The sequence below is a fragment of the Ailuropoda melanoleuca genome, chromosome 11 (assembly GCF_002007445.2).
Source record: "Ailuropoda melanoleuca isolate Jingjing chromosome 11, ASM200744v2, whole genome shotgun sequence".
Lineage (NCBI taxonomy): Eukaryota > Metazoa > Chordata > Mammalia > Carnivora > Ursidae > Ailuropoda > Ailuropoda melanoleuca.
Window position 1 is genome coordinate 34,650,509 of NC_048228.1, and position 22,391 is coordinate 34,672,899.

A 22,391-nucleotide genomic window follows, 5' to 3' on the forward strand; every position below is an offset into this window, starting at 1 on the left:
TGAAAGACAATATATATATATTTGGAGGTAGAAATAATTACAAAAATACTGACATTTCTAAAGCATTAGCATATTTGTTACAAACAATCACCAACTAATCCCCATTCAGAAAACTGTTTTGTAAAATGATTATTCAACATCTTCAGGACTACATATTTGTGGCTTTTTTTTTTTTTTTTTTTTTGAAATTTCACATGTGAGCATCTGGAGAATTCAGTTAGTGGCAAAAAGTTGTCCATACTATGAGAAATGTAATATGGAAATTATAAAAAGGTATAAATGTTCATAAACCCCATGGTCATCATAATGTAAATGTCCTTGAGTGCACCAAGTTGATATTTCCTCATCAATTAGGAATTCACAATTCTTAATTTCACAGGCCCATTGACGTTTTTAGTAATGTGGCTATATCTGCTGGCATACTCCCTTCGTCACCTGCAGATCAGAAAGGGGCATTGAAAGTTTAATAAAAATATTTGATGAAATATATTTTCTCTAATTTTGGTGAATTCCTAATCATCTTTCAAGGCCCAGTTTGCTACAGTATCGTTCCTTGTTAAGACCTTCGCAAGGGATGCCCGGGTGGCACATTCAGTTAAGCACCTGACTCTGGGTTCTGGCTCAGGTCCAGATCTCAGGGTCTTGAGACTGAACCCTGTGAGGCGCTCCGCATTCAGCTCGGAATCTGCTTAAGTTTCTCTCTCCCTCTCCTGTTGCCCCTCCCCACTGTGAATGTTCTCTCTAAAATCAATCAATCAATCTAAAACAAAACAACACAACACAACCTTTGCAAATCCCTACATATATTTAGGGCTATTTCCTCTGTGCTCATATTCATATTACCAGCACAGTAATCTAGAGGCTAGGTTTCTGAGTTAACATAAATACAGGTATATAAAGATAGGCACGTATTAATTTGGATCACATTCTATTCATATAGCGCACAGTATTTACTACTCAGGTTTACTCAATAAAAACATTTCTGTAACAAACTGAATAGTGAAAACAAAGCCAACCAAACAATTCAGGCATCTACACCCTTACTTTCAATCCAAAGATACAATCGCTAACTTAGACTCACATGGCATACCTAAACAAAATTATGAATATGGCACACCAGTTGAAGATTCAAGTGCCCACTGTAAATAACCTTTTCCCAATGTTTGCCCCATATTTCAATTAAATGAGACTCCAGTATCTAGACACTTACGCAGGAAGCATTCAGGATTTTTTTTTTTAAGATTTATTTATGTGAGAGAAAGAGACAGCATGTGCTCCCGAGTGGGGGGAGGGGGAGACAGAGAAAGAGAATCTCAAGCAGACTCCTCACTGAGCATGGAGCCCGACACGGGGCTCAATCCCAGGACCCCATGAGATCATAACCTGAGCTGAAACCAAGAGCCAGACGCTCAACTGACTGAGGCACCCAGGTGCCCCCAGGATTTTCTAAAGCAGGAAAACATCCTGTGTCAATTAACCACTTAAAATGTTTAAAGATGAACTGCTTTATTAGTTTATAGTGACAATGGCATAGTTGACAATTCATAAATATTTGTACATTCAAAGCAATGGATAATTTTATAAATTCTCTGTGGCTAAAATGCAGCCAAACTAATCACTTTTCTGTCACACATACACACCCCAGTTATAATCTAAAATTATGAGTACTTTTATCTACTCTTCTTTCAGTAAAAAAACATATGCACAGAAACACAAACAATTCCATAAACTCTCAAGTTCACTGACACCCTTGCCTTGAAGCTCATCCACAGACTTAGCCCATGAAATCTAACCTGAAACTTGTCCTAAATTAACTGACCCAACTAAATAATCAGACAGCTCCAGAGACAGTAAGACAAGAATCCAAAAGTACAAGACAACAAAACTGGACAAGACTCAGTATTCTGGGAATGGAGGGAGGGGTGGAAAGAAGGAAAAGGGGTGAGGAGACTCTTCTAAGTCTGAAGATACTAAAGATATGGTGCAAAAAAATGCAAGGTGTGAACTCTGGATTTTTTTTTTAAAGCTATAAAAGACATTAGGGGATAATTGGGAAAACATGATAATATTTGGAAATTGCTGTTAATTTTCTTGGATGTAATAGTATTGTGGCAACTTAGAGGGAATGCTAAGATATTCAGAATGACAAGTCATGTCTACAACTGACTGAAATGGTTCGTGAGGAAAAAAAGATGAAGCAAAATGTTTACAACTGCTAAATTCATTTATACTATGCTTTCAACATCTTTGCATGAAAATTTCCATATTAGAGTTTTAAAAGGTAGAAAATCTATTAATATAATGACATTAAGAGATTAAAGAAAAATCACACACCCCCAAACCATAATTCTTATCCTAAAGCAGTGGTTCTCTGACTTTAGCATGTATCAGAACACCAATCAGATTACTGAATTCCATTCCCAATTTCTGACTGAGTAGGAATGGAGCTGGGCTTGGGAATTTGCATCTCAAGGCAATTTCCCAGGTGATGTTGTTGCTGTTGGTCCAGGGACTGCACTTTTAGAACGAATAAAGCAAGCTCTAGAAACACAAAAATCTGACAAGCATTTCTGAGAGGAATCACGGTCCTTATCTTTCATAGTGTCTTGGAAACAGAGGCATACAGATTGTTAACATAAAGCACAGACACACTCAATTCCAAATATACTTTTTGTTTACAGTGGAAAAGAACCTCACTGAGAGAGACGAAAAGGGTACATGTACTCTCATTAGGTCAGTGTCCAGTTACTTAAATAAAACCAGAAGCAAACACCAAAATCATTACAGTTAAGAGAATAAAGGCATTAGTGTATTCTTAGCCTACCAAATACAACACATACTGAAAAAACTGATACAAATAGCTTTAACAAGACAGAGGAAAATTTCCTACAGAAAGAAAGAGTAATAAATGGGGGAACGATTCTTTATAACTAAACGCTTTAAAGGTAACAGCCTAAAAGCATAGCTGAAATAAGTTGCTATTTTAACAGATACTTGATATGAAAATAACAGGTAAAATTTAAACAAAACAAATTCATATAAGTACAAATAATTTACGTGAATTATGACTAGACATGACTGGATATACACTGGTCTCATCTGAAATACCATTAAAATGCCATGGAAAAAGAAATCAGGGGCACTATACAAAAGAGAAAGAACAAAAGAAAAAGACAACGGTGAAGAGAAAGCTGTCAACAAATTTTGGAAGATGAAAAGCAAATGGAAGAATGGAAGCTGACTTTAGCAGAATAGATAGAGCAAAAACTTAAGTGAGCACAGGTAGAAAATGCAAGAAGGTTACTTCATACTCAGAATCTAACTACCCCACCCCCCGCCCCAACTCCAGACACAGAGGTAATACATGGCTCCCAAAAGATGGGGAATACACAGAGCTAAAACAGATTGAAGAGTAGAACATCTAAGGCCTGCCCAACAGAGCCAGCCATTTACCCCAGATACACAAATGAAGGTTTATTCTTTGGAAAGTCTGAATCAGAGGAATGCTGAATATGGGCATGGTAGAAGACAGTGAAACTATACTGGAACAGGAAAATTATCTCTATAAATATGACAACAGCCCTCCCTCCTTCCCTGCTTCTCCTTAGCTCTAATAATGTGTCAGTAGGTTTATACTCTATCTCCCACATTTCAGAAAAGATTGGTGAATATGTTCCTGGGGAAATGAACTAGCCCATGAGAAACAGCCTGTGTAGTTAAAGACAGTGGGGAGTCCAACAATCAAACTGCTGAAACCCCAATTAACTATGATGGTTCTATTTAAAGACTTACTGTTAGAATAAAATCTACGTATCTGGGTAGGTGGCAACAGTGCTAAAGGAGAACAGGTATTCTACGAAATTTGAAAAGATGCCCTAACAAAACAGTCAGGAAAAAATGTGCTGTGGAATCTGCCTTCTATTGCTTTTGCTAGCTAATCTGAAATTGGCAAGTTGCCACCTCCACACAAAGCCTAGTAATTGTTTAAGTTACAATCATCACAGTTGCTTCTACTCAAACGTTCTTCAATGCCTGCCTCCCCAACCTGAAGCACCCTGAAATAAACACTATATAGGAAGGACACCTACTAATTTCACCATACATCCCTCTCTCTTTCTCTCTGTTCTCAAAGACAGATTAAAATACACTGAACTCTTTATAGTACAGAGTGCCCGGCAAAATACTGGGACCTAGTAAATACTCAATGGAAGTTTGCTGAATTGAAATGAACCATGATCAACATTAGGAATATCCTTACTTATTAGAATAATGATAAAAAAGCTTGTGTCCAATTAAATTTAACATTAAATAAGAAAAGAAAGATGTAAAAGACTGCATGCTAAGTTGTGTAAAAGGGGAAAAGAATACATATACTTCTATCTGCATAAAATAAGTGGTCACATGCTAATAAAAGTCAATATGTCACTTTTAGGGGGAAACTGGACGACAGGGTGAGGAGGCCTTTGTTTGCTTTTTGCATCTTTTGAATCTTGAACTATGTGAATGTATTATCTTTTCAAAAATAGAAAACTTAATTTAAAAATTATTCTTTTCAAGAAGATTCTCTTAGAGGGTTCTTTCTAGTACCCAACCAACTTCAATCTGAAATTACTAAATTTTTGAGGGGAAAAAATGCATTTTATTGCACTCTAGTGCAGTATTTGCTGGTCAAAATGAAAATGTAAATGTTACAGTTCTTAAGAAATTAATATTATACCACATATTTTAATTCTTTGGATTCATTTATGTTACTTATGTAGTAAGTAAATTATAAAATTTTGAATAAAATTATAGATCTAGTTTTATTTGGGGGATGTTTTGGTGTCAAGAGATAAAGTATAAAAGAGACAGAATTATCCAAAATCAAGTGTTTGTATCAATTCTGGCAAAATAATCTTAGTTACTGTAGTACTTTTGAAATGAGCATGCTTTTCCTGTACTGAATGCCAGTTAAGGATTCGGGCCATTTTTGTTAATTCCTTGCTACTGCCAATTTGATGCCTTTTCAAATAAATAAATATTGATGTTTCTGCTTACAAACAACTTACCTTCATCGACTGTGGTCATATCTTGTTCTAGTTTCAATTTCTGTTGGTTAATTTTTAGCATGGATTCTTCAATTGTCCCCTGGCTTATTAATTTTATAACTAGTACTTCTCTATAAAGAAAATAGAAGATACATCCATTGGTTACTTAATATAAAACTATTTGGATACATACAAGCTATATAAAACATCTTAGAGTTCAATAAGAATAACTTGAATATTGTGTAACAAATATATCCATAACCTTAAATTCCCCTTTTATTCAAACTTGGGATTGATGTTTTCTGAGCATGTAACTTTTAAAGGACCTTTCTTATTAATCCAAGATATCTGTACTCCAAAAATTACTTATAAAACTTATTACAACAAACAGTCTGGGTTCAGATAGGTATTCATTTTAAAAAAGGAACATGTTAAACAAAAACAAAAATTAAAAAAAAAAATTAAAAAGGAACATGCTTTGTCAGGTTCCACTAAATAACTCAGTATAAAAAGTAAGAAAGTGTAGTGAAGTACAAAGATTACACAGCAAGTTTTAATCCCATAATAGTCACAGATAAATATGTGGTTCATAAATGAATTTGTATCTTTTGGAAATACAGTAACACACTCCACACAGAAAACACTGATTATTCACTACTTACATCTGCAAATACAGTGGAATTATAGGTATTGGCACCTCTTTAAGGTCAAATGTCAAAATGAACCTTCACCTAAAATATCTACAACTCAAATAATGTATTTCCTATAGGACAGTAGGGTAGCAATAATATACATATTACTGTCTATCTGGCTCTTAAGTGGTCTAACAAGACTTTTTTTTTTTTTTTTAGATTTTTTATTTTATTTGACAGAGACAGCCAGCAAGAGAGGGAACACAAGCAGGGGGAGTGGGAGAGGAAGAAGCAGGCTCCCAGCGGAGGAGCCTGATGTGGGGCTCCATCCCAGAACACCGGGATCACGCCCTGAGCCAAAGGCAGACGCTTAACGACTGCGCCACCCAGGCGCCCCTAACAATAATATTTTTCAATGGGGTTGAACCATTGGTAATATTTTGTTTTCATCAGCTGCAGGACTAATTGGGGTGAGGTGGGAGGTTATTTTGCTTTAACTACTAGAAAAATGAATAGGTCACATAGTGAAGTTCATATTCAACACTGCTGGTATAAAATATATCAGCAGCCATGCTTTGCTAAAAACACAAAAACTGATGGAAGACACTGACAGACTATATCCTACTATTCTGTACAAATTAGACTGGCATTTGGTTAAAAATAAATTTCAACTCAAAACACTTACTTAGTCTGGCCTACTCTATGGCATCTGTCTTCTGCTTGTTTGTCATTGTATGGGTTACAGTCAATATCATGGAGTATAACAACATTCGCTGAAGTGAGGTTTATTCCTAGGCCACCAGCTTTTGTTGACAGCAGAAACACAAAGATATCCATATCGGTATTAAACTCGTCAATTAGGTGAATCCTATAAGATAAATATATTAGGCTAAATTTCACTAAAATGTATGTAACTAAAACTGAAAACAATCACGCTACATGGAAAAAAACCTTGAAGATGTAAATACATGCTCTTGGCAATAAAGTTACCTTTCCTGCAGTTACTTTACTGAAAGACCTTCCTAATTCACCTTCTTTTCTATACCATTTCTCTTTCTACTAATTTAATTCAAGTTTCAGGTCTGAGTAATGCTAAAAGGGTCGCCAGGAGTAAATAAATTGTGTTTAGAACAGTGCCTCAGAGGTAAGTGGTCACCAAAAGACAGCTATGATATATTATAATTTTCTCTGGCTATCTTGCCTCCAGGGTGGAGACCTTCCCCTGACAGTTCCCTGGGTAGGCTAGATGTCTAGTAGTTGCTCAGTGACTTTGTTGACTCACTGGTTCCATTGTTTTCCTCTGTTTGAAATGTACAGTCTGTTTGAAATGTACCTCACCAAGTGAGGCATTATTTTCCTCCTTAATGGATACAGATGTCTCTGTGGGTGGTGTATTTACACAAGGATGGACTTGCTTGGCACCTCACTGGAAGCTTCCTGACACCAGGATTTCTCAACCCTGGCATTTTTGACATTTTGGGCCTGACCATTCTGTTGTGGGGCTGTCCTGTTCCCGGTAGGGTTGTCAGCAGCAGTCCTGGCTCCCACCCACTAGATGCCAGGAACGACTCCTTTCTTTTTCTAGTTGTGACAACCAGAAATGTTTCCTGACATTAACAAGTGTCTCTGGGGGAGACCTGGTGAGAACTACTGCTTTCCGCTGTTCTAAACACCTGAGCCCCCTCCAAGGTTATTTTCTCCTTCGTTTCATGACTTCTGGCTTATCTAAATTTTGCATATGGCTTTTAAATCTTTAGCCTTCTGAGAAGTCTATTAGTGGCTGCTCTTGATACCAGATGAACTAAAGATCTCAAGATCAAACTAGAATAGTGTATTCTCTCTTTTAGCATGACTTCCATCCTTAATGCAGGAAAAAAAAATTCATTCTAGCTGATAAAAAAATAAACCAAAAAATAAAATGCTGTTTAAACACACTAGAAAAGGTATTCCTTTTTTTTAAGACAATCTTTTAATCTTTGAGAATTAAAAAAATAAAAAAACCGAACTTATTCCATTACTCTTAAAATATGAAAAGCCCAAGATTTTAAAATAATCTTTGTCTTTGTTTTTTAAACAATCTTGGTTTAAAGGTAAGGTGCTTCAAGGGTCTCAATGAATCTTAAAGAGGAAAACATTCTGATTAGATATTGAGATAGATTTCTGTGCAATTCACATCAAAAACTTAGAAAATTTTATCTTAGGACACTGATTTGAAATAACCACACAGAAGACTCAAAAGTAATACAATTCAATCAAATGCTTTACACACATTTACAATTCCAACATTTACTCTTATTTGAAGCTGAGGTGGAGATTTTCTGAAACTAAAGTGAAGTATACTAACCTTTCAGAAATCTGAGTCTTCCCATCTAATCTGAGGTACCTATGCTGATGATGTTTTAAGAGAACCTCTAAAATATCCAGCATCATGGTAAATTGGCTAAATAATACAACTCTATCACCCTGTGAAAATACATACATGGATTAGATAGGTGGAAAAATCAAATTATAAGTATCTAATGATCAACTGCTTTTTTAATAAAAATCAAGTGATCACAGCAAAGGTGAATTTCTTGTTATAGATACAACAAGCTTATATATAAATAAACTACCATAACTTCTGAACTTCACACCTAAAATTTAATTCTCAGTTTTGATTTTCAAGGACAGTTCATGAAAACAATAGTACAAAAGTACTATTTGGATTATGATCTTATAAATTTAAGTTGTTTCACATGTAAATGGTAGTAGTACTTAAATAACATGGTATCCTCAAAATACTAATTTTTAGGCAATCATATAGATTGTCACTCATGAAATAATGCCACGTAAGATTATTTTTTAAAAGCATCAATACAGATGTATTCTACTAACTTCTGTTTTTCTTTCTCAGACTCAACAGAAGAGAAGTAATCAAGAAAACATATCCCGAAATATATCCCCTAAATGCTCAAAGAATTAATTTCTAGAAACATGTATAGTAGACATAGGCTAAAACTTTAAGAAAGTCAAATCATGCCAGAATGATTTTGAAGAAGTTTAACTAATTGGAAAAATACAAGAAGAGTAGCATTCCTCTTTATTACCTTCTGTTTCAACTCAGACAAGATGCATCCTAAAACTCGGAATTTTCCAGAATCTAAAATCAAGTCCATGTCTAATTGGAAGTTATTAATATGTCGATACTGTTTACAAAGTACATGTAATTCAAAGTCTGTCATAACTTCCATATCTTCAAAGATCAAGTCAGGGTTAGCCTCACAATGTGTAGGTTCCTTAAAACAAAACAGAACCATACGCACTTCAAAATGAAGATAATTTATAATATGACCACCACACTCGAATAAAACTGTTCACATCTGATAAAATATTAAGTAGCTAAACAGCACATGTTACATGGTACAATTTAACAAAGGAAAATAATATTCATTATTTTAGGTACAATAAAGGGGGAAAAGCCTTATTATTGTTTTAGAGACAATATCCTGAAATATTTAGAGATGAAGTAATGTCTAGAATTCGGTTCACAATAATCCTGGGGAGTGGTCTAGATGAAACAAAAGTAGTGTCACTCTAGATAATAACTGTATAAAAAAAAATGGGTGAGGGTTACATGGGAAGAAGATTTCATTATACAATTCTCTCTACTTACACATGCTTAAAATTTTTCATAATAAATTTAAAATAATATAAAAACATTTTAAAAAAGCAAATAGTTGCTTTTTTAAAGATTTTATTTATTTATTTGACAGCGAGACAGGGAACACAAGCAGGGGGAGTGGGAGAGGAAGAAGCAGGCTCCCAGCAGAGGAGCCTGATGTGGGGCTCGATTGCAGGACTCTGGGATCACACCCTGAGCCGAAGGCAGACGCTTAATGACTGAGCCACCCAGGCGCCCGCAAACAGTTGTTTTTAACACAAAGATATATAAAGGAAAACTGTGGGTGGGTGCTAAGGGAAAATGAGACAAAAATAAAGATTAATAATAAACTATAGACAAAATATAATAAAAAAACGAAGAAAACAAATGGAGAAAACAACTCACTGCCCTGGACATAAAATCTGAGGTATCTTTTTGGTAAAATAAAGAAGTACATTATGGTAGTCTCAATCAGGAGTTGGCAAACTTTCTGTAAAGGGCCAGATAGTAAATATCTTAGGTAGTAGGCTCTGTAGGCCTACCTAAATAATGATCTATTTTGCAACTCCTCAACTCTGCCCTTGTACAGGCATACCTTGCTTCACTTTTTTTGTGTAAGGGTTTCACAGATAATGTGCTTTTTACAAATTGAAGGTTTGTGACAACCCTGTATTGACCTAGTCGATTGGTGCCATTTTTCCAACAATATTGCTCATTTTGTGTCTCTGGTAAATCTCAAAATATTTCAAATTTTTTCATTACTATTGTATTTGCTGTGGTGATCAGTGGTTATAACTTGCTGAAAGCTCAGATGACAGTAGCATTTTTTTTTTAACAACAAAGTATTTTTTAATTTAGGTATGTATACTTTTTTAGACATAATGCTATTGCACACTGATCGACTACAGTACAGTATAAATGTAACTTTCATATGCACAGGGAAACAAAAAAATTCATTTGACTCCCCTGCAGTGGTCTGGAGACAAATCTTCAGTATCTCCAAGGTATGTCTGTATTGAGAAAGCAGTCACAAAAAACAGAAACAGAAAGACTTGGCTGTGTTAAAATAAAACTTTATTACAAAAATAACCACTGCCATATTTGGCCCTAAGGCCATAGTTTGCTGACTCCTAATACAGACCGTCCATCCTCTCGGCCCTTATGTTACCCCCTCAATTATCTTGAACTTTGTCTTAAAAATACTTTTCTTAAATATGGGGTTAACGGATTAATATGCTCATTAGGCTCAACTGATCTTTAGCTAGCCTAATAATTTAACTCCATGTTTCATAGTGTTAATAAAGGTTAGTGTTAACATAATATGAAATCCTTACCTTTAGCATAAGCTGAGACATTTCCTTGAGCTTTTCAGCTGTGTAATATTGGCGATGTAATAAAGGATGATTGGCCATTTTCCTCAATTGCATCATGACATTGCACATTTCTGTGTTTTTTTCTGTGATCCAAAGAACACACATTAAAAACAAAACCTAAGTTGACAGCTGTCTGCTGAAATATATCTCAATGCAAACAAAAAGCTTAAAATTGTCTCTTCAAATTTTAACTAACTTTTTAAAACGAGCAAATCCCACTATAACATGACTAAACTACGTGTAGCCCATTACAGGATTATTTTTCACATGCAACTGTAAAAATCAGATTATACCCATGTTATTGATAGATTTTTTCAATCTGTTGAAAAGACCCAAATAGAGCTGCTCCTGTTTCTCTGACATTGCACACAATTCAATTTGGTCTTTCTTGGGGGGTAGCTGCTTGAGAACCTGAGAAAGGAAAACAGTTAAAGCAGATCATTCAAATAAAGAAGAAAACAGATTTTTAAAAAACAATCATCATAATAAGTATGCAGATAAGTTACCTCTTCTTTTACCCTTCTGAGAATAAACGGTTTTATAATTTGTTTTGCGTGTGCTATTCTCTCCTTTTCATATATACTTTGCTCATCTGCTGATTTCTAAGTAAAAAAAAGAACACATCCTTTCAGAAATTAATCACTTAAATGATCACAGTTAACAATATTATAGAACGTGAAAATCATCCTCACTACAATCTGAGTTATTTTCCACAGAAACGCACTTCATTCTAGATGGACTTTCACACTTCAACTCTGGGCTATTAGCCTACTTCTTCAAGCTCCATATGTATTTTGAGGTTTCATGTACTCTGCTGAGCTAATAAAACTGAACTGTCCTAAGAGGGCGTTCAGAAGTTTAAGACATAACTCATGAGTCATAACTAAATTACCAGACAGCTCTCATGAAAGTGTGTGTGTGTGTGTGTGTGTGTGTAACAAGGTGGGGAGATGAGAAGGGGAAGAGAAAGAGAAACAGGTAGAAAACTTGTATTTATTTCTAGAAAAATGACCCCAAAAGAAAGCTAGTGCAGGTGATGTACACCATGTGTTTTAAAAGACAGGGATGGTTCCTAGTCAAGGCTTGTTAATTCTGGAGAATTAAAGAAGTGGAATTTTATTCTAAGATGTGAGGAAGTCCTCCATATTCTATAATCTACTAGGCCATCAAGTGGGAGTGAATACATTAGTGAAAGTTTAAAAGGCATTTAATTTGCAGTGGAAGAATATCATAGAGAATTCCTGCAAAATATATGTGACTTGGAAGAGAGTCAAGAATCTATATAAACATTGCAGTACTGGAGAATTTAGTAGGACTTCCTGAAGTCTATTACTGTACTTTTTCTCTATTAAAAGATTTCCTTTCCTTTCCTTTCTTTAATTTATTGAGACAGAGAGAGAAAGAGGGAGAACATGCGCGAGCAGGGGGGAGGGGCAGAAGGAGAGGGAGAGAAAGAATCTCAAGCAGACTCCATGCTGAGTGTGGAGCCTGACACGGGGCTTGATCTCATGACCCCAAGATCGTGCCCTGAGCTGAAATCAAGAGTCAGGCACTTAACCAACTGAGCCACCCAGGCATCCCTCTACTCTACTTTTTCTAAGAAACACAGAGAAAATTAACTAGATTCTCTTATATATAGAATTTCTTTGTGTAACTGTAAGAAACTGTTACTCTGGGGTGCCTGCATGGCATAGTAGGTTCAGTGCCCGTCTCTAGGTTTTGACTCAGGTTGTGGCCTCCAGGTCGTGGCCTTCCAGGTCATGGGCTCAGCCAGGAGTCTGCTTGAAATCCTCCCTCTCCCTCTGCATGCCTCACCCCTCCATCCCATCATTTTTTAAATGACTTTTTAAAAAAAATTGTTACTTTTTAATTTATGGACTTTTATTTCGAAACGTTTTTCCCAGTATAGGAATTTTCTGGATAGTCTACCTTTGCCCAGTTCTACAGTTTACCTACAAAGAAATGCTACTAATTTACCAAATTTTAGTAAGGTAAATGCAATGACCAAACCTTCCCCACATATTATATATCTGAACACTCCACTAATTTAAAATTGTCATTGCAGAAAATTAAGATATTAAAACCAAGACTTTTGGATATCAATTACAGAAGTCACCAATTTATTTCCCATGGTATTTTGGCAGACTTCCCAATTCATGCAAGTATAGGGATATCAACTACTTAAACTTAACTGATATCATGTATACACTATGAAAACAAGAAAAAACGGCAGAAGAGTGGCCTATATAAAACACAAAGTAACATATTTGGGAAAAAATATAAATTTATGCTTACCGTTTTAGAAGAAAACATTCTTCGTATTTCACTGGTGCTACTACTAAACATGTGTGGCATAACGAAATTCAACAGTGACATGAGCTCCAACAGATTATTCTGTACAGGTGTGCCTGTGAGCAGCAAACGGTTATTTGCCTGTGAAAGTAAAATTTAGATTAGCTTTCTTTTTTTTTAAAGAGCCAAGTCCTTCCTGTCTATACTCATCAGTAAAAGAGAAAAAAAATTAAAACCATTATTAATAATGTAACATTCTGTGATGAAAGACTAGTAATTCAGAAAAATTACCATCTATTGTATTTTAAGGTAAAATATGTAAAACTAATGGTTTCATTTTATAAGTAGGTAACTTGATTGTATTTGATATTCATAAAGTTTATCACATAGAACAGGGGTTGGTAAATTGAGGCTCATGAGCTAATAAAATGGTTTTTATACTTTTAAAAGGTTATAAAAGAAAACGAAACAAAACAAAAACAAAAGCAAAGAACAAGTCGCAGAGGAAGGCCCACAAGGCATGAAATATTTATTATCTGGACCTTTACAGAAAAAGTTCGCTGACCCCTGATATAAAATACTAAATACATTAAAACATAACTTCATTATAACTGGAAAAATTCACAAAATACTCTTACATTAATTGTCATAAGGTGCTGGTAGCGGATGGAGCCCATATTCTTCAGCATATGGCCCTCATCAAAAATCGCGTAATTAAGTTTCAGCCGTCGAAATAGACTACGATCATCAGAACTGCTGATTGCACAATTATACCTGTCACAAAAAAAACAAAAACAAAAACCTCTCTAAGGTTATACCTTTAAGAGCCTGCACCATAGTGAAACTTAACGTTTTCTACAATTATTTTTATTTATACATTTCTAGTATCCAGTACCTGACAGATACCACTAGACATTGTTGGTGTTCAAATAAATACTGATACGCTTGTATATAATAATTATCTACATGTAACCAAGTTATAAAAGCTGCAATGTGTGGGTAAAAGAAAATTTTAATGTCAAAATTAGACAACTTCTACACAACTAAGAAGCAGCCAATTTGGGTATACTTTACACGTTATCTGCAATCGTTATACACTTTGCTTCACAAATTGTTGTATTTTCAGAACAAAAGTGGGGAAAAAAGGACATGAAATGAAGACATTTGTTAAGAACATAATACTACTGTATTAAACTAGTAGAGTACATTCATGAAAAAACAGTTAATAGTAGCTAGCAGTACTATACTATATATAAAAATGAAGTCCATTTTATGTAGGAAAGATGAATTTTGGATTCTTCTTTTAATCATGGCCTCCTACAGAAGTCAGTAGATGGAAATAACTAAATACTGACAGATTTAATATGAACTTGAAATAACCTATGAACTTGAAATAATCCATATTTAAAAAGGTAACATGACAGCATTAAGTTCTCTGCTACATATTTATGCTAAACGGTTACTACCAAGGATTGACTAACTTATTCAAAATTTTCTTTCCCATCCTTCTATTTTAATTCAGTTTTTTCATTTAGAGTGAGACTCCACTGTATTTAATACTTAATTATTAATATTAATAATTAACATTTGTAAGTTACAAATATTACAAATCGTTTTAGTGGGATATCTTCACTTTTACTTGAAGTTTAACAGAAAGAGTCCTATAAAACTATGTTTTTGATCACATGGACAAAAACCTTTTTACAACCACTATCAGTCACCTGTTGTACTACTAAAAAACTAAAAAGTGCCTGAATACTCAACATAAGTCGTTCATTACTTTTGTTGCATAGTTCTTAGCCTGACCTTTCCTTCATGTTACTACTAACATGCTTTAAATATTTTTTGTAAATATAGGGGTTACACAATATCTCCGCCCCAATATTTTTTTCTCGATACTTACGTGGTCACAATTACATTATACTCTTCATATTTACTATGGATGTTGTATCTGATCTGTTTACGTTCTTCTTGAGAGCCTACAATTTAAAAACAACACACACATATTGATTATACTTAATGTACTTTACTGTATGTCAGGATTTTAAAGAAATTTCCAATTAAAGCAAAATGACATTCTTACCATAGTAACAGAGCACCTTTAAAGTGGGGCACCATAAATTAACTTCTCTTAACCAGTTGTCTAGGAAACAAGAGAGGTATTACTTGCATCTGCTAAACAGGTTAAGTGTATGCAGTGAAATGAATTCTATCCAAAAACTTTTCTTTTACCAAATAATACAAGATTTTTAAAAAATTACAGACCCTTCACAATTTTATTCCTGATGTTTAAAATAATTCTGAGGAGGCATAAAACAAAAGGAAGAGGACCAACCATTATATTTACAGGATGATTAAACTTCAATTTAAAGAGTTTTTTGGATTATATTCATACATACATTCACTTACTCTAGTCTACAGTCAATCAAGTAATTTAAGTGGGAATGAACTGTATACTTTGATTCAATAAATGTTTAATTAGAAATTTAAAAGGACTGGTTTCTTTTGGTTACTCATTAAAACAATTTTTTTCATTAAAATAATTTTTTAAAAGTATTACAAAAATGATCTTATCGATGGTCCTTTGAGGCATAATAATTTAAAAGCTGAATAACTGACTTGTATTTGAAATATTTTCTTTTAAAAGACATCCAGTATAATCAAACACACATACATACACAAAGGGGGGAAAAAAGTCTAAGGAGACCACAGAATTAATATTCACCTCCACAAACTAAGAAATCACACATACACAGTTTTTCTTCTCCCTGTATAAACACTACACAGTCAAGTATGGTTGTTCACAGTATTACAAACCTATAGTTGATGCTGGAACAACGATCAAATGAGGACCTTTATTACCCTCCTGATAGAGGTATGCCAGGAATGCAATGGCTTGAATAGTTTTTCCTAGGCCCTAAAATTAAATGTTTAAAAGACAATATATGAAATTTAAAAACAAATAAAAAATACTGGAAAACACAAAAGGAAAAATAGTATTTCTGGTTTTATTTACTTTTGATTCCCCAAAATGCAACCCTATGAGAATTCTACCATGTTCTTAGTTCTCAGTGACAGATAAAACAGATCATAATCTCCAAAAGATAACTATAACTTAAGTTTAATGAGCAGAATGTATCCTAACTGCTAGTTAAAAATGGGACACACATTAATATGGAAGAGCTCTGCAATGCATATAAAGGACATAATTTTGGTGATTGTTTTATATAAAGCAAATATTTAATACATACTGGATAGATTAACAACGTTCCAATGGCTAATTGGATTTGAACATATGCCTGCCCTATTACCCACCAATTTCACTTCTAAGAGTATATTCAAGAGATATGAGAACACATGTCCACAAAGAGACTTGAGTAAGAATGCTGACAGTAGTTTTATCATGATAGCCAAACACTGGAAATAACTTCAATGTCCTTCAACGGGAGAATGGATGAAGTCATAGCATATTTATACTAGGGACTACCACATGCCAGTAAAACACCAAACTACTGATACATATAAGAACAGATGAAACTCAGTAACCGCATCATGCACCAAATGAACCAGAAACAAACAGTATATACTATATGGCTCTATTTATATAAAGTTCAAAATTTGAAAAAAATAACCTATGGTTATAAGGTATCCAAATAGTGGTGGAGGTAATGACTGAAAAGGAGCATGAGGGAACTTTCTGGGATAATGGAAGTGTTGATCTGGGGAGGGTGGTCACACAGGTGCACATATGTAAAAAAAAAATCACCAAGCTGAACATTTGTGCATTTTACTACAAGTAAATTATACATCAATGAAGGGTTTTTTTTTCTGTTTTGTTTTTTTGTTTTTAAAGGCTCCCGGGGAGGAGCTAAACATTACCAACTGTTAAGAACTGAACTGACCTCACTGCCCAATTCATGTGTTGAAGTTCTACCCTCCAATGCAACTATATTTGGAGACAGGGCCTTTAAGAAGGTAATTAAGGTTAAATGAGATCACAAGGATGGGGACTCAATCCCCATCATAAGAGAAAGAGACACGAGGGATGTGTGTGCACAGAGAAAAAGACATGTGAGGACATGGTGAGAAGGTGGCCATCTGCAAATAAAAGAGAGGCGCCTCGGGAGAAACCAAACCAGCCAACACCTTGGTCTTAGACTTAAAGCCTCCACTGCTGTGAGAAATAAATTTCTGTTGTTTAAACCACCCAGTCTTTGGTCTTTTATTATGGAAGTCCTAGCAGACCAAGCAAGACACTAACTTATAAATACAGTGCTTTACAGGTCAAAAAAGTTTTACATATTATACCTCATTTGGTAAGAACTAGCCCATGAAAGTCAAAATTGGGGCCCCAAACCTACATCTGATTCTCAAGTCCAGCTTTCCACAACTGTCATGTTCTGTATCTAATTCTATAACTATTTTGAAATCATGCATATATTATTTAGCTTTCTATTAGCTAAACAGCATCTCTCTTATGACGATAGTATGATTTTTGTGTGGGAGTAGTCTTAAAGTACAAAAGACTACTAGACTAACTACAGAATAAAGAGCACTATTTAATTTTTATTTTAATAATGTAACATACAATGTAATGTATGTGTATTTAACAAAAATTTCACCACTAAACATGACTAATTTTTAATAAGCTTTTTAAAGGAGGAAGGACATTAGGATAGAGTAAAGGTCAAGTTTCTATGTGATAATACCTGACCTACGCTGTAATGAACTTATAAGCTTAGTTTCAAGCAAATGCGATCTGGGAAAAAAACAAACTCAGAGACAGCTAACAAAAAAAAAGTAAAATGGATGAAATGATGTTGCTGGTAAATGTGTGGATTTATACATATCCATAAAATTTGCTGATAAATGTGTGATTTATAGGTTATCTATAAATTTTAAAGGTAGCTATAGAAAAGCACATATAACAAAATCTCACTCAGTATTTTACACATATGTATATATGTATGTGTACATACACACAAACCTGCAGGAGAAAATAATCTGAAAAGATATACATCAAAATAATACTTATTTCAAAACGGTAGGAATATGAGTAATCTTGATTTTTTTTGTACTTTTATGTAGTCTAATTTTTAAAACATATATTTATTAATTTTATAATCAGAAAGAAAGACCATTTTCATTTTGGGGGGCAATGAGGAGGCCAGAGCTAAGAGCAGCAACAGAAAATTAGAAGGGGTGATTGGGGTATTAAAATACTGAAGTGAGAGCAGTAAACTACAGGCGTCAAGGGAAAATTTTATTTTCTAAATGACAGCAAGAACGCCTTTTAATGACAAATCCTAGAAACAGAGTTCTACTTACCATTTCATCTGCCAAAATGCCATTAAGTCCATGTTTATGTACCAATGCCAACCAATTCAAACCAACCTTCTGATAGGGCTTGAGTGACAAACTGGTAAAGAGAGTTATTAAATATTACGGATTTGTACTTCTATCAGTTTTCTCTACTAGCTTTCTGACGTGACTGTTAAGTTTATAGCACATACAAAAACGGAAATACCTTTGTCTAGTCTTACCTTTTACCTTATGTATACAAGCGATTGATACTTTGTTAAGAAAATTAGCCCAAAACACAATACATTTTTTTTCAATTTTCTCAGATTTTATTTTGCATTGATTTTTTTTTCCGGCTATAAGAATTATAAAAAAAAATTTCCATATTCAGTCATAAGGTAATGCTACCAAATTAATTCCATAAAGGATCAGAATATTAATTATGATAACATATTACTAACCTAATATTTCTACTAGAAAACGGTAATGTATGGATTTGAATTTCACCACATTAAGGAACTTCAAGTATTAGGACAACACAAGCTTAATTTGCCTTTGCTCGGATGACTGAATAAATGTCAATCACCTCTAATATCAGTGGAATGTGTAATTCTAGAAGGTGTATGTATGTGTATATTTGTGTTTGAACTATGTATGAATGGAAATTTGCTAGACATCAATGAGCATCAGTGAGTAGAAAGTAGCAAGACAGTGTCAAAATCTCATTTAATTTGTAAAGACGTAATTTGGAGATAACTTGTTTGGAAGGTAATATGGAAGGTTATAATGGATCTAAACAGTATTTTTTACCCTAAAAGTTCAAGTGGTTAAAAACTAATAGCAGTTATTACCAAACATATATACAGACACACAAATATCATTTTCGAGCACCACCTCATTTAATCTTTTAACATCCTATAAAGATTGTCTTTTATCATCATTTTAAACAGATGAAAAGCCTGAGACTAAGTAATTTGCCTGAGGCTGCAGAGCTACAAAGTGTTTTATGGAAGGCTAAGATTTGAACTGAGGAAGGCTATCTCATTCGGAAGTTTATTCTCATACTCAATAGGTAAGCATACACCCCATATTAAGATGGAAAGCTAGGATAAGGCCATGTGCCTCTTGTTCTCCAGCTTTTATCCTGTCCCCTTAATTTCCTATTACATACATCCTAACTGCAGATTGGGAAGGGGTCTGGACATAGCTATGGCATAATAAAGTAGTTAAAGGGCCAAATCCTAAAATCAATATACCTTAATTAGAAGAGGGTTTGTAAACGAGCTGGGGTAGAAAAAATTTCCATCTCAAATCAGAATCTATGCTTCAACTGTAAGGTATGCAATCTGCACAACATTTCTCATTAAAAAAAAAAATTAAAAGTGCTGGTAGGAAAAAAATCAGCGGTATTACTGAAGTATTTGTAGCTCCTTTTTAAAAATATCCTTGTCTTCTTGGCAAATATAATTTCTACTGCCACTATGAAAGTAATAATAATATAAAACATGTTATCACAGATATTTTAACTTCCAGATCCAAATGAGTTCTTTCTACAATAATGGTGAAAGTAAATACTAATATTGGAATATATACTCTATTCCAGACACAATGCTATGGGCTTGATATGCATTATTTCTTCATTTAATCTACACTATCAAGCAAGTAAAATTATGATCCCCATTTTACAGATGAGACCATCTCTGGGACTCAGAGAAGGTAAGTAACTTGTCCAAGGTCATATAGCTATCCAAATCCATGTCTGCAGTGGCAAAGACAGTATCCAATCCAGGTCTGACCCAGAGCTCATCCCTTAAACAGCAAAACATGAAAAAGTTCTTTCTCTCTGACCCACCCATTCTATGGTCAAAACTGAGTTATTATTTTTGAGCCCTTCCCAAGGCCTCAGTCATCCCACACATATAAGATCCCATTTCACAAAAATGATGAAATTTGATAAGCCTAGGCATAGCACATCATTTATTAATGCATCAAGGGGCCAGTATGCTATCCCAACATCTATCTATCACAAGTAGCCAAGAAATATTGAGAAACTAGTGTAACTGTTAGAATATTCTTCACTACACACAAAACTTCAAAAAGTGATGAAGGAATTTTGAGAAGCATCTACTATATAGAATTTTTTGATCAAATAAAACGGTCTCATCCAAAATCACAAAGCAGCTCTGGTGGCTGTTTTTGATCAGGACATTAAATAGTTTTGTTATAATATTTTTTTTTAAAAATGCAAGTATTTGTGTGTGTGTATGTGTGCTTGTTTATGTGTATATATGTGTATCTGTGTGTGAATGTGCTCTCTACTGGATTTATCTAAGCTACAAGAAACTTTTTGTTGCTTAGTATCCCAAGGGCGCTGCCCATCAACATACCCTTTCTTCAGAATGCAAAAGATCAATGAAAACGCAATTTTGACAAAGACGTTTTAAATCTAATTCACTTGTTATGACAAATTTTAAAACAGGGCAGCTGTATTCTTTCTCTAGCAGGGTCTAATACTTAGATGTTGTACAATCGTACCTTCCATTTATTCAATTTATGACATTCTGTGGTTTTCTAAGAATTTTCATGACTGTATATGAACCCCAAACACCAGTTTACAGGTAAGAAAGTAATCTGTCCAGGGTTACCCAAATGGCAAGAAATGAGGCCCAGGCCTTCTGAATTAGTTAAGTGCTCTCTTCTCATTAGCGGACTATAAACACCTTTATAAACTGAAGGTTTTCTTACCTCCTACTAAGGAAAAAAATGATTTTATGATTTAAAATTTTCTGAGATTATAAAAGGAAATGAGGCAGCATGTTATTTTGAAGGTACTTGTTTTGTTAGGAGAAAAAAATCCTTCCAAACAGTTATGATTTCTTCTCAGAGTGAAAATTAAATTGGGTTTAAATCTCCTGCCAGAGAAACTAGTATCAAAATTATTTTGAAAGGTGAGAAAAGCCTGAAATGGAAACAACAGGAGTCCATACAACATGCTAACTTCGATTTTAAAATGCAGGAATAGTTTAGGGAAACCTGTTGCAAGTAGTTCACATGAAACAAGTTTAGGGATACTAGCTGACCAAAAGTTTATGTCCCATAAGTGTTAACACAGTTGCTGAAAATACTACCACAACATTAGTTTGTACTAATAGTAGTATCCAAACTACTAAAATATTTCCATCATAGTACTTTGTTAGTCCAATCACATCTGCAGTATTGATTTGCATTCACATCGCTGTCAAATGGCTTCATAGCAACTGTTTACAACAGGAGAGAAACCCATCCTGTCAAGTTGAGGACAAAATCAGAAAGACCTCAGGTAGATTCAGCCCAGAAAGACCGGACACATATAATTAAATATATTTTATACTGAGCAACTGAGAAATGTTTTCAGTTAAAACAATTTAAACCCAATACATTTTAGATAAAAAGCTAAAGTCTGAAAGATGGCTACATTAACGGTAGGAATAAAGAGGGAGAAACACTGATTTTTTTTTTTTTCCTTTTCCCTCACTGTATTGTATTTTAACTTTAGGCATCTTTAGTTTTGACATTTTAAAATAAAAATTATGAATGTAATGGTTTTGAGATATATGCGAGACATTTTATTTTCCTCCACAAAGACTTTATTTTTATTAAGGATGTTGGTATGTCTGTATGCCCCTAATCTCTAAAAGGTAATTTTTTTGTTATAATTCATATAAATTTGTAATAAGAAAATAAACAATTAACATAATTTCACAACAAGGAACTGGTTCTGTTAAGAAAAGCAGGATAGCTTAGTCATAAGGTTAGTTGAACATTTTCCTCCAGGCTAATGAATCCCTTCCCAAGGCAAGGCAACTCCTTTGCAAGTCTCTATGCTAAGCAGCGATGATGCCTGGCCAGTATACCAAGTAAAACTGCTTATGTAACTCTTACCTTGGCTAAAAATAAAAACCAAGACAACAAATTTCACCCCCTAAAAGTGCATTTAAATAAACTCTAAAGAAACTATCACACAGGCGTTTAAAAGTTATATTTTGGTCTAGAGCACTTTTAAAAAAGAGCTACTTTTCTCATCTATCATATACTTCATCAAAAAATTCCTCCGCCTAATGGAAAGGATAGTTTATTACCTGATCAT

General features: G+C 34.2%; 1 protein-coding gene across 7 annotated transcripts in view; it reads right to left on the minus strand.

Moving 5' to 3' along the window:
* SMARCAD1 (SWI/SNF-related, matrix-associated actin-dependent regulator of chromatin, subfamily a, containing DEAD/H box 1) overlaps positions 1-22,391 on the minus strand; it is a 74,973-nt gene continuing 52,582 nt past the window's right edge. For all 7 annotated transcript variants that reach the window (XM_011219799.3, XM_019795337.2, XM_034671496.1 and 4 more), the window contains 14 exons: positions 18,293-18,383; positions 15,782-15,881; positions 15,048-15,107; positions 14,868-14,943; positions 13,603-13,738; positions 12,968-13,105; positions 11,179-11,274; positions 10,966-11,083; positions 10,634-10,755; positions 8,746-8,934; positions 8,004-8,122; positions 6,345-6,527; positions 5,049-5,158; positions 1-435 (listed from right to left, as the gene is read on the minus strand). In XM_011219799.3, coding sequence (XP_011218101.1) covers positions 374-435; positions 5,049-5,158; positions 6,345-6,527; positions 8,004-8,122; positions 8,746-8,934; positions 10,634-10,755; positions 10,966-11,083; positions 11,179-11,274; positions 12,968-13,105; positions 13,603-13,738; positions 14,868-14,943; positions 15,048-15,107; positions 15,782-15,881; positions 18,293-18,383 — 1,600 coding nt within the window. In that variant the 3' untranslated portion in view covers positions 1-373. The remainder of the gene's footprint in view (positions 436-5,048; positions 5,159-6,344; positions 6,528-8,003; positions 8,123-8,745; positions 8,935-10,633; positions 10,756-10,965; positions 11,084-11,178; positions 11,275-12,967; positions 13,106-13,602; positions 13,739-14,867; positions 14,944-15,047; positions 15,108-15,781; positions 15,882-18,292; positions 18,384-22,391) is intronic.